General features: G+C 37.3%; 1 protein-coding gene across 1 annotated transcript in view; it reads left to right on the plus strand.

The window, feature by feature from the left end:
* MTFR1 (mitochondrial fission regulator 1) overlaps positions 1–13,002 on the plus strand; it is a 51,564-nt gene that overhangs the window by 34,971 nt on the left and 3,591 nt on the right. The window contains exons 5-6 of the mRNA XM_034668505.1: positions 11,092–11,324; positions 12,955–12,999. Of these exons, the coding sequence (XP_034524396.1) occupies positions 11,092–11,324; positions 12,955–12,999 (278 nt within the window). The remainder of the gene's footprint in view (positions 1–11,091; positions 11,325–12,954; positions 13,000–13,002) is intronic.

Consider the following 13,002-nt stretch of genomic DNA (forward strand, 5'->3'; position numbering starts at 1 on the left):
GCAGTTGGTGGGTCATCTCAGTCAGGAGATAGTTGCATGTTTATGTTTTAAGAAACTGACTAACTATTTTCCGGAGTGGCTGTACCATTTTACATTCCTGCTAGTAACGTAGGGCTTATCCACATGCGTCCCCACCAATCTTTGGCGTTGTCATTCTTTTTTCTTGCCAATCTAGTAGTTGTGTAGTGATACTTCATTGTGGTTTTAATTTGTGTTTCCTTAATGGCTAATGATACTGAACATCTTTTCAAGAGCTTATTTGCCATCTTTATTTTCCTTTTGGATAAAGTGTTCTCATGTCTCATGCCCATTTTCTAATTGGAGTATTTTTCAAGAGTTCTTTATGTATTTTAGATATGAGTTCTTGTCAGATATGTAGTTTGTAAACCTTTCTCCCACATATAATGGGACAAGTGAAAGCTTGTCTTTTCATCTATTTAACAGTCTTTCACAAAGCAAAAGCTTTTAATTTTGCTAATGTCCATTTTACCAATTTTTTTTCTTTTATGGATCATGCTTTTGCTGTCACTGTAAGAACTCTGGGCCTAGCGTGAGAGTCCACAGGTTTCCTCTTTCTCTCTCTTTTAAATCTGTCCTTTAGTTATTAGACCAACCAAAAAAACGAGGAGGAGTGGTGGGAAATTTTCCCTCCCAGACACTATCTTCTATACAGCACAGGCCATTACACAGTATAGAGAGTAAACTACCATAAAGAATATTTATTTCCTGTGGAAAGTTACTTTCCTTTTTAGTTCAGATTGCAAGTTAGGTTAAGACAAATGAAAAGAAACAAAATGTTAGCTTATTGAGAGAAACAGTCTATTTCCATTGCTTTTGGCAAATCATAAACAAGGTCTGAAATAAGAAAACATTATGTGTTTGAAAAAATGAAGATGGTAAATTGGTATTTCCATGCTTTTTGTTTTCTGTCTGAAATCTTCACTGGTTAAAGACAGAAACTACTTCATTTCTACAAAGGAATGCCATGAACTTTAAGACAGGCTCTGTCACACTTTTGTGAACAGAGTAAAAAAGGACATTATCGTGAGAGAAAAGTAAAGACAACCAGAGAACTTTAAAGGCACTTAGCTACTCTGCTGTCTTCAATTAGTATTTTTATATATTCAGTGATATAAAAAAAAGCAGAGCATAGAGCCTAGGGTGATACAAGAAAACAGGCACATTATAATGACAAGATGAAGGGACAAAGATTCCACTGTCGAAGAGAACCTCACATTGCTTAATTTCAGTGTAAGGAAGGGGTTACTTAAATTCGTGGCCTTTTGGAAATTGAATGATATGTCATGGTTCATCTGAACTTGTCAGTTGGCCCCAAGCTGTGGTGATCAACTTTTCTTTTCTTTTTCTTTTTCCTTTTTTTTTTTTTTAAGATTTTATTTATTAGAGAGAGAGAGAGCGCAAGTGGGGTGAGGGGCAGAGAGAGAAGCAGACTCCCTGCTGAGCGAGGAGCCCGATGTGGGACTTGATTCCAGGATCCTGGGATCATGACCTGAGCCGAAGGCAGACACTTAACTGACTGAGCCACCCAGAAGCCCCAGTAATCAACTTTTCAATGTGCAATCTATTTACTCCTTGAAGAATCCTAAAATAGCCATTCTTTCGTCATGACTTTCCCCAGGAATTGGCAGCAATCCAGAATTTTTCTTTCTGTCCTGTGGTCCTTTCAGTGTGCCCGATCCAGTGTGTCTCATGGCATGTGTCTGAAACTTTTGATATTTTCCCGATTCTTCATTTGTTCTGGTAACATGTCTATATATCCTTGTCTTACAATGGAAGAAATCCTCATGGACTTGCCTTAATGGGTTGAACTGGGCCATTTTGCATGATTTCTTTCATTATCTGTTTCATTGGAGGAGACTGTGTAGGAGAACATTGGTATATCCTGTCTGATTTCTCAGTGTTGTTGGGACATGGCTTTTTTTTGTTGTTGTTGTTAATTTTATAGTTTTATTTTACATTTAAGTCCATGATCCTTTGTCTGGTTTTGGTGTCAAGGTAGTACTAGCTTCATAAAATGAATTGGACAGTGCTTCTCCTCTGTTTTCTGAAGAAATTATATAGAACTGGTATTAATTGTTCTTTAAATATTTTTGTAGTTTTTGATTTATTTTTGGAGTGTTTTAAAATTATGAATTCATTTTTCTTAATAAAGTTTCAGGAGTGTTTTTTTGTTGTTGTTTGTTTTTTTGTTTTTTTTTTGTTTTTATTTGACAGAGACAGCCAGCGAGAGAGGGAACACAAGCAGGGGGAGTTGGAGAGGAAGAAGCAGGCTCCCAGCAGAGGATCCTGATGTGGGGCTTGATCCCAGAACACTGGGATCACGCCCTTAGCCGAAGGCAGATGCTTAGTGACTGAGCCACCCAGGTGCCTCTCAGGAGTGTTTTATCAGTTTCATGTTGGATGAAATGTAGTAGTTTGTGCTTCTCAGGGAATTGCTCCATTTCATTTAAGTGGTCAAATTTATTTGTGTAGTATTATCTGTAGCATTTCTTTATCTTGCTGATGTTTACAATGTCTGTAGTTGTATCCTTTTTTTTTTTTTTAAAGATTTTACTTGTTTGACAGAGAGAGAGAGACAGCCAGTGAGAGAGGGAACACAAGCAGGGGGAGTGGGAGAGGGAGAAGCAGGCTTCCAGCGGAGGAGCCTGATGTGGGGCTCGATCCCAGAACACCGGGATCACGCCCTGAGCCGAAGGCAGACGCTTAAGGACTGAGCCACCCAGGCACCCCTGTAGTTGTATCCTGTTTCATTCCTGATACTAGTAATTTGTACCTTCTCTTTTTTTGACTTGTCAATTCTATTAATCTTTTCAAAGAATCAGTTCTCTTTTTGTTGGTTTTTCTGTTTTCAGTTTTATTTCTCCTCCTGTTTTCATCTGGTTGTTTTGAGTTTATTTTGCTCTTATTTTTCTAGGTTTTTAAAATGGGAGCTTACATTATTAATTTGAGACTTTTTCTTTTTTCTAATACAGTAGTCCCCCCCCTTATCTGCAGTTTCACTTTCCACACTTTCAGTTACCCACAGTCAGCTGTGGTCCCGAACCACGTAATCCTCCTGACATCGTCAGGTCAGTAGTAGCTTAACTCTACCTTAATTCTACATTCACCTCACTTCATCTCATCATGTAGGCATTTTATCATTTGTCATCACAAGAAGGGTGAGTACAGTACAATGACATTTTGAGAGAGATCACTATTCATGTAACTTTCATTACAGCTGATTGTTATAGTTCTATTTTATTATTAGTTATTGTTAATCTCTTACTGTGCCTAATTTATTAAACTTTATCATCGGTATATGTATAGGCAGGAACATAGTATATATAGCATTCAGTGTTCTCCAAAGTTTCAGACTTCCATGGGGGTTTTATAACGTATTTCCCCATGGATAAGGGGAGACTACTGTAAACCATTTTAGTGCTATAAATTCCCCCTTCAACATTGCTTTAGCTGTACCCCACAAGTTTCAGTATATATATTTTTTTAAAGATTTTATTTATTATTTATTTGACAGAGAGAGGCAGTCAGCGAGAGAGGGAACACAAGCAGGGGGAGTGGGAGAGGAAGAAGCAGGCTCATAGCAGAGGAGCCTGATGGGGCTCGATCCCAGGACTCTGGGATCACGCCCTGAGCCAAAGGCAGACGCTTAATGACTGAGCCACCCAGGCGCTCCTCAGTATATTGTATTTTTAAAAAATCCAGTTCACTTTTTTTTTTTTCAAATTTCCCTTGAGACATCTTCTTTGACTTATGGATTATTTCCAAGTTTGTTCAGTTTCCAGGTGTTTGGAAATTTAACCGTTATTCCATTATTTAGTTTTAGTTCTGATTCTATTGTGGCCAGAGAACACATGCTATATACTTCCAGTCTTTTAAATTTGTTGCATTTTTTATTTTAATGGTCCCAGATATGGGCCATTTTTGTTTATATTCTGTGATTACTTGAAAAAAAAAGTTTTTTGTGCGTGGAATACCCTATAAATGTCGAGTAGATCCCATTGTTGAATTTTTCTCTATCCTTCCTGATTGTTCTAACAGTTGTTGAAAAGGGGGTGTTGCGATCCAGATATATTTGTGGGTTTGTGTATTTCTTCTTTCTGTTTTAACAGTTTTTGCTTTTCATATTTTGAAGTCTTTTTGGTGCATATACATTAGAAAAACTACGTCTTATCATTTCAGTTTTATTTAATGCCCCTCTCTGTTCCAGATCGTTTTCTTTTTCTATTTTATACTTTCACCCTGCCTATGTCATTACATTTGAAGTGAGTTTCTTGTAGACAGCATACTGTTGGGTCATAATTTTTTAATTCACTCTGCCAATCTTTTAATTGGTGTATATATAAACCATTTATGTTTATGTAATTTTTGTTATGTTAGTGTTTAAGTCTATTCTTTTTCTCTCTTCTTTTTTTCTACTTTTCTGTGGGGGTACTTAAACATTTTTTTGGAATCCCTTTTTGATTTATCTGTGTTTTGAGTGTTTCTCCCTGTAAAGTTCTTTTCGTGGTTGATCTAAGTATTGTATATACCTAACTTACCACGTTCTACTGGTATTATCATTTTACTAATTAATCTTCTCCTTTAGGTCCCTATACCCTCCCCTGTTTATAATTTTCTTAAAATTTTTCTGTACATTTAGAATCACATTAGGAAGTATATTTCCTTCAAACATCAAACAAAATTTAGAAAACATAATTTAGAAAGAGGAGAAAATAAGTCTACTTACCCACATTTTTCTGTGTTTTTCTTTCTGCCCAATGCAGTTTCTCCTTTTATTGCTTTCTTTCTGTTTAGAAAACTTCTTCAGCCATTCTTTTAGGTTAGGTGTGCTTGCTCTAAATTTTTTAGTTTCTGTTTCTTTCATTTGAGAATTCTTGATTTCCCTGATTTTGAGGGATATATTTGCTGGATATGAGGTTATGAGTTCATAGTTATTTTCTTTTAGTGTTCAAAAAATGTGCCAGTTTCTTCAAGCCTCCGTGGTTTCAGATGAGAAATCCTCTGTCATTCAAAGAGTTTATCCCCTATAGGTAGGGTGCCCTTTCTTTCTAGCTGCTTTAAAAATGTTCTCTTTTGTCTTTGGTTTTCAGAAGTTTGAGTAAGATGTTTCTTGGCATTTATTTCTTTGGGTTTATCCTGTTTTGGGTTCACTCGGTTTCTTGAATTTTCAAGTTTATGTCTTTTGTCATTATTTCTGTAAATATTTTCTTTAAGTTACTTGTCTGCCCATTATTTAAGTACTTTTTCAGTCTGGCGCTCTTTCTCCTCTCCTTCTGGGACCCTGATAACCCAAATATTAGATCTTTTATAGTCATACGGGTTACTGAGACTTCATTTTTTTCCTAGTCTGTTTGCTCTTTGCTTTTCAAATTGGATAATTTTTGTTGTTCTATCTCCGAATTCACTGATGCTTTTTTCCTCTGTCTTCACCATTCTGTTTTTGATCCTATCCACTGTGTTTTCAGTTATTTTACTTTTTAGTTCTAAAATTTTCATTTGGTTCTTCTTCTATTTTCTGTTCCTTTACTGAGACTGCTTATTATTTATTTCAAGAATGCTAGTAATTGCTCATTGAAACCTTTTTATCATAGCTTCTTTATGTCATAATTTTAACATCTCTATCTTCTCAGAGTTGGCCTCTATTTTCCTTTTCATTCAGTTTATGTTCTTTAGGGTTCTTCTTATAAGGAGTGATTATTGATTGAAACCTAGATATTTTTGGTTAGGAGACTCTGGATCTAAACCTTTTCTTTTAGCTGTTTTTCACTAATAGCACTCTGACAGGGAAAGAGTAGGTGCCACCTCATTTCTGCCAGGTGGGAGTAGAAATCCAGGTTTTCCATTAAGCCTCCATTCACCCCTGATGGTGTTGGTGGGAGCTCCAACTCTCCACAAGGCCTCTTGTGACACCATCCCAGCAGGTAGATGTGAGTGCCTCATTATTGCTGGATAGGGTATAATTTAAGGCTCCCCACATTGTCTCCACTATACCATGAGGGATGGGGTGCCTTGTTAAGTTCCTTCTCCCTGCTTTCTCTGACAGCATCCTGCAGAGTATGAGGTGCCTCTTGACAGCCTAATAAGGATGGGAATTAGCCTTTGTTGCATGGTAAAGGTGGGGCCATGGCGCTTTCTGTGGTGTTTGGAGTAGGGCAGTTATTTTATTATTATTATTTTATTTTTAAAGATTTTATTAAAGAATTTATTAATTTAATTTATTAATTAATTTGAGAGAGAGAGAGAGAGACCGAGCATGAGCGGGAGGGAGAGGGAGGAGACTCCCCACGGAGCAAGGAGCCGGACACAGGGCTCAATCCTAAGACCCTGAGATCATGACCTGAGCTGAAGGCAGATGCTTAACTGAGCCACCCAGGTGCTTCTAGAGCAGTTATTTTTATATAAGTTCTTTCTCTTGGGAGCCTACCCTTTTCTTGGTCCTTTGGGAGAGCAGGCTTTTGTTGGGGCTTTTTTTTCCTGCATCATTGACATTTCTGGGTTACCCATTACTCTAGCAACCAGTCTGGGATATATGAAGCGAAAGAAAAACTTGGGGAACTCACTCCTATGTTGTTTTTTTTTGGATCCCAAAGTCCCAGCCATTCTGTCTTCTCCTCAGCTTTCAGTCATCTTACATTTTGTTTTATGTATAATGTCTAGGGTTTTTAGTTTAAGTTAGAGGGAGAATAGGGAAAACTAGTGTGCCCCATCCTCCTGGAAAGAGAAGTCTCTAAAGGACTTTTAACATAAATATCATATTTGCAGAGGATATGACATGGGGTAGCTATTAATGGGGATTGTGATGATAGTAACTGAATTGGCAAAATGGATCTGGATAATGGATTTGGTCTGTGGTGTTGAAAATAATTGGCTAAAGGGTCTTTGAAAAGGTGCCTGGAAGTACTCTGGGTAGATAATCTGAACTTGAACAAAGTAAGAAGGAAACAGAGGAGACCCAGCTGGATTTGAGTGGTGCTCTAGAGGGAGGAAGTTGATAAGGCAGTGAAGTGTCCCTGGCCACGGTTATAGGGTTAGTGATACGCCCCACATCATTAAGAAAAATGGCAGACTTTTCTTTTGCAGTATGGCGTTATATTGCTCTTTGCATTGATTTTTGACAAATTGTAGATGATTATGTAATAAAAAAATTTAAAAAGTATAACTTAAATCTTTTTTAAGATTTTATTTTTAAGTAATCTCTACACCCAAGGTGGGGCTTGAACTCACAACCCCAATATCAAGAGTTGCATGCTTCACTGACTGAGCCAGCCAGGCGTCCCTTGTAACTTAAAGACAATATGAATGAGAGTAGATTCAAAAACTTGTATATTTCAGTTTGAGTGTTTCTCTGCCTCTCATATTTGTATTTGTATTTGAAAGCCAAAGCTGTTCAAGATATTTCTTCTTTCGGGGCGCCTGGGTGGCACAGCGGTTAAGCGTCTGCCTTCAGCTCAGGGCATGATCCCGGCGTTCTGGGATCAAGCCCCACATCAGGCTTTTCTGCTATGAGCCTGCTTCTTCCTCTCCCCCTCCCCCTGCTTGTGTTCCCTCTCTAGCTGGCTGTCTCTATCTCTGTCAAATAAATAAAAAATCTTAAAAAAAAAAAGATATTTCTTCTTTCTCCCTTCAAATTTGTTGATGACATTTCTATAACCATTACAATGTCACAGTGTTTTATCTCTGGGAAAATAGCATATATAAGAGTCCTTCATAGTTATTGTACAAATGATTTTTTTCAAATGTGCTAAACTTCAGTTTTTTTCTTTATATTAGAAGAATTAATACCTATCTGGAGGGGCACCAGGGTGGCTCAGTTGGTTAAGCATCTGCCTTCGGCTCTGGTCATGATCCCAGGGTCCTGGGGAGCCTGCTTCTCCCTCTCCCTCTCCCCCTGCTGGTGCTGTCTCTCTCTCTGTCACATAAATAAAATCTTTTTTTAAAAAATAGCTATCCTGAGGGGAATTTTAGAAGATAACTTGAGAGAAATTAGCACTGTGGCATGCACAGAGTAAGGCCTCTTTTTTTTTTTTTCTCTTCTATACACCTTTTCATTTCCCTTTGAATGAACAGAATGGCTTCAGAATTGGAAAGAATTATAAGCAGCATTGAGATTCTTTGAAAGGATTAATATAACTGATAATCTTGTTTAAGATAATCCATTCTCTTTCATAATAGTAGCCTAAGGAGAATGTGTATCTTTAGATATATACACAGCATAGCATTTGCATCATGTATGATGAAATTAAGACTATAAGCTCTGTGTCTTCTTAGACGACATAGACATTGTCATCAAGTATATGATAGCTTTTGAAGTAGAACATTATTTAAGGAATATTGGAATATTTCAAGTTCAATTCCAGTTGTTTATATTAATCTAATTGTATCTTATTCTTAATTCTGAGTGCCACATACCTATCAAAATGAGTTATGTATCAAATGCAGATTTATAGGTTCGTAAGGCTTGAAAGTATGAAAGGTAGCTCCTTTGCTTACCAGAATGTTTGTAATCTAACGACTAAGATGAACATATTTATGAAAATCTGCAATATAAGGATAGCAAAGTGAGACTGAGGACTTTGACTAAACATATCCAGTTTAATTTTTCAAATTTGAATATAAGTCTAGAATGGAATGTGCTGTTTAAGGAGTGTCCAGGAGGAACGCTGACCTCACAGAGGAGGTCATTGACTAACAAGATTCCAAAGGAGATGACTCAGCAGGCAGGCTGGTTTGCCACAGCGCCTTAAATTATCATATTATCTTGTTCCAGTCCTGGGTATGGAAGAGTAAATGTTCATAGGATTTGAACTTTGGCTTGCTTGAATGCTAACATTTTAAGACAAACTTGGTCATTTAATACTTTTGGATTCTGGGATGTGTAGGAGTGGGAAAATACTCTCTACTAAAGTGACCACTAGAGGGCACTTGGCTGGCTCAGTTGGAAAAGCATGTAACTTGAACTTGGGGTCATGAGTTCTTGCCCCTTGTTGGATATAGAGATTACGTAAATAAAACTTAAAAAATAAAGTGGCCACTAGTTCTTGAATAAGCAGTATTATAACATCATTTTTTGAGTAACACTAAAGATTCTGGTATCCAAAATTTATGTGCTATTACAATATAGACTTCAAGAAATTTCTGTGCTCATAATAATAGGAAAACAAACCATCATTCTCACTTCCGTCCCCAGATATGAAAATATTCATTCTTTTGGGTTCATTTTATTAAAGCAAAGCGCGTGCATGCTTTCTCTCTAATCCTTAAAAAATGTGTCTTAAATTCATTTTCTTTATTGCAGGTGATTAGAGCACATGCATCTAATCTGTAACTTATATAACGTATAGTCTTTCAAAGAACATATTAATGTATATAATCAGAATATAGGTACTGGTCCTTAGATAAGTTTTTACCATTGTTTAGTCTTCATGCACTTTTAAAGAAATTTCATCACCTGTTTCTTCCCAATGTGGAGGTAAGAAAGGGAATGGTAATTAAAGCTTTGTAAGCCAAACCTATTTCCCTATCCCACAGGTACTCCAAATTAAATTAATAAAGTTAGTATTTTTAAAGTTTCTTGCTAGCTAAGCTAAGGCTAGGGAACAAATGGGACATTTATTTTCCAAATATTTTTGTTTAATAATATTACAGGTAAAAAACAGTTTACAAGCATCCTCCATGTATGGTAAGTTAACAGAGCATAATATGCAAAATTAGATATGAAGAAACACATCTGAATTCGGTGAATACCAAAAGCCTAAAGGTCCAAGAATTCCTTCATTTACAACACAAGGTAGAATGAAGAATTCTAACAGTTCTCAAGCGAAAATACCAATATCCAGTTAAAGGAAAATTGAAATAGAATTTAATGATGGTTTTATAACAGGGTTAGGTTTGAGTACATATAACCGAGAAGCCCCAAATAATGGCGGCTTCCACAAAATGGAAGTTTATTTCTCTCCAGTCAGAAATATCCAGAGTAGAGAGTCTGAAGCGGACAGTGGCTCTGCAGTGTCCACAGGGACCCAGACAGGCATGGAAGCATGGGCTTCCATGTCCAGGTTAGCCTTTGGCTGTCCGGGACTCTGAAGTCCAGTCATCACCTTGTACTCAAGATTCAGGAGGAGGGAACAGAGGTGGGGCTACAGATGAAAGGACTTTCTCATGGAGTCCTCTCCTGTCAACATCTGCCTACATCTTGTTAGCCAGAACTCGGTCACATGACCACACGAAACTGTGAGGGAAACTGGGATATGTTCATTAACTTGATTGTGGTGATTATTTCAAAAATGTGTACTTAGATCATCATGCCATACACCTTAATTAAATACAGCTGTCAATTTTTACCTCAATAAAGCTGGAAGAAAAAGGGCTTAAAGGCCCAGTAAACCTAATTATAGAAAATAGGAGGAAACAGCTAAGCATATAAATTGATGGTTGAAAAGAAATCTGAATTTTATTCTCAGCCTCAGAAGACTTATATTTGGAACTATGGAGCGGTGCAAATTAAAAAAACTTTAAACCCAAGTGAAAATGAGACTCTGTAGTTACTGCATGGGTTCAGTTGATTCTTGTCCCTCCTTTTCAGTTTCTGATGCTGTATTTGGTCCATATTGTTACACTGCATCTTCAAATTTGTTGTATTCTATCATACACGGAAAACACTTTGAAATGCAGAAGCCAGGATCCTGGCGAAAGGCTGTTTTGTTACTCATTTGATTTTGTTGTCAAATGTAACCAGTAATTAGTTTACCATTTTTAAGAGCATTACAAAGTTTCTTCACCTTAGTTCAAACCCACTAAAAACATGAATTAGCAAAAACATTGTTGGAATCGGTGATGCCTCCTAACAGTGGGTTTGTGCATATTATATGGAAATTAAGAAGAATGATGGCAATAAGAAACCTGGCTTGGTAGATAAGTACTTTGTTGTTTTGAAACTTAAAACGGGGGCTCTACGTAAGGTCAGTCTGAAAAGTATTTCTCAGATACCGTGTTCTGATTAATTGGTAATGATGATTTTTGTTTTTCCTTACAAACCCTGTGATATTAGCCATCCTTCTTTCTTTCTTGCAGGACAGAGGTCAGATCAAGGCAACCCCTTCAGGATGACCTTCCTTTCTTCGAGAAGCTGCCAAGCAGGCAGTTTTCCTTACCAAACCTGTCTCCAGAAGATCCTCAACAGAAGACAGCACTAGCAAATGAGGAAGCATTGCAGAAGATCAGTGCCCTTGAAAATGAACTTGCTGCTCTCAGAGCTCAGATTGCCAAAATTGTGACCCTGCAAGAACAGCAAAATCTCATTGCAGGTCTGTAAATCCTACATTTGTCTTAACCAGTGAACTGGAAATTAGGAGAATGCCACTAATTTTAAAATGTATTAGCAAGTAACAGCCATGGGGTTGTTAGAAAACCAAAGGTCAGTCCTCTCCGTGGTTCAGTCCGGGACTCAGTCAAGTTTAAGTGGTTTTTGTTGGTTTTGAACAATTTTGATGCTATCAGAGAGGATGAATTTGGAAAAATGCTGAAATTCATACAGTTGAATTGCTGCTGCTGTGAATGCACTGGGAAATTTTGTCTGTGATAATGGCACCAACCTTCTCAGCTGCGAAGTAACCTCAAAACAGCCCTGACAGGGTTGCATGCTGTTTACTTACCTGCAGGTCTTAAGGCAAGTCCTTGGCATTTCTCCCTCCCTCTCCTGCTTTAAAACAGGCTGATAGTACCTATATGGTGGAGTTGTAGTAAATGTGGAAATTATATACACTGCCTTTAGCACACAGTAGCCACTTAATAGTCCTTTCTCTTCCTCTTGCCCAGCGTAGAAACTGAATTCAGGTCCTGTGACTCCTGGTCTAATACTTAATACTGTTTGCTTTTATTTGTGTGCATTGTCACTTTGGAGAAGAAGCCATAGCCTTGAGATCCTAGCCCATTAACCTGTTGGCAAGTAGCAGTTGTTTTTCCTAGTGGTGTTCCTGAGTCCTGGCTAGACTCAGAATTAGCCAACTCTGAAGGTTAAAGGATAAGGACAGTTACTCTGCCTCTGAGCCACTTGTGCTCCCGGAGTTTAATGTAGTCCAGCACGGAAACCTCATCTGACTGCCAAGATGGACAGAGGGTGAATGTGCTCGGGGCACTGAGTGCTTGAGAAGTAATTGGTTACTTAAATTTGCATGTAACTTTTTGAAAACCAGAAGTCCTGCCTTTGCTTTTAACTTCTAAATTGCATTTCTCTTTTGCTTTACCTCCCTCTACTGGCAGACTATGAAAACTGCTATAAATAGTGAGACAGTTTGGAAATTTGTGTTATTAGGTGTTCTTTTTACAGTCGAAATCCCTTGAGTAAAAATTTTGCATTGAGCTCCCCCTAATCAATACAGTTCAACCAGTGAACAACTCTGTCCTCTAGGTATGCAGAAAGATGAATTTTTACGTCCTTATTTTGTAACCACTTTAACTCTTACCTTAGTTACGTTTTGAAAAAGAACACTTTATCTTCTTTCAGAAATTTGTTGAATAGGTCTTAAAACTTTTAATGCTTAATAAGTCTTATATGTAAATATTCTTCAGACGAACCACAAATTTGTCAGTTTTTTCAAATATAGTACTGAATTGTCAAACTGTCTATGTTGAAGATGTTTATATGGTGCACACTTTTTTATCTAAAAGTAGTAACAGAACGTACAGCGGTCAGACTTGAACATTTGAGATCACAGAAACACCCCTGTTAAGTTAAATGGAACTTTGGGGTTAGATGCAGGTTTCAAGATTCTAACCAAGTAACCGAAACTTCCCTTACTTACATAACTGAAGTTTTTTTTTTTTTTAAGCATATTGATTTCAGGCATACAAAAATCCTTAACATAATTTTGCTGTTGAAAGTATTTTATTTGCCTGTTATCATCAAGATAAATTGATTTTTTCTTATTTCTGTAGGTGACTTAGATCCTGCCATATCCGTTACTACACCACCGTCCTCTGGCC

The sequence above is a fragment of the Ailuropoda melanoleuca genome, chromosome 9 (assembly GCF_002007445.2).
Source record: "Ailuropoda melanoleuca isolate Jingjing chromosome 9, ASM200744v2, whole genome shotgun sequence".
Classification (NCBI taxonomy): domain Eukaryota; kingdom Metazoa; phylum Chordata; class Mammalia; order Carnivora; family Ursidae; genus Ailuropoda; species Ailuropoda melanoleuca.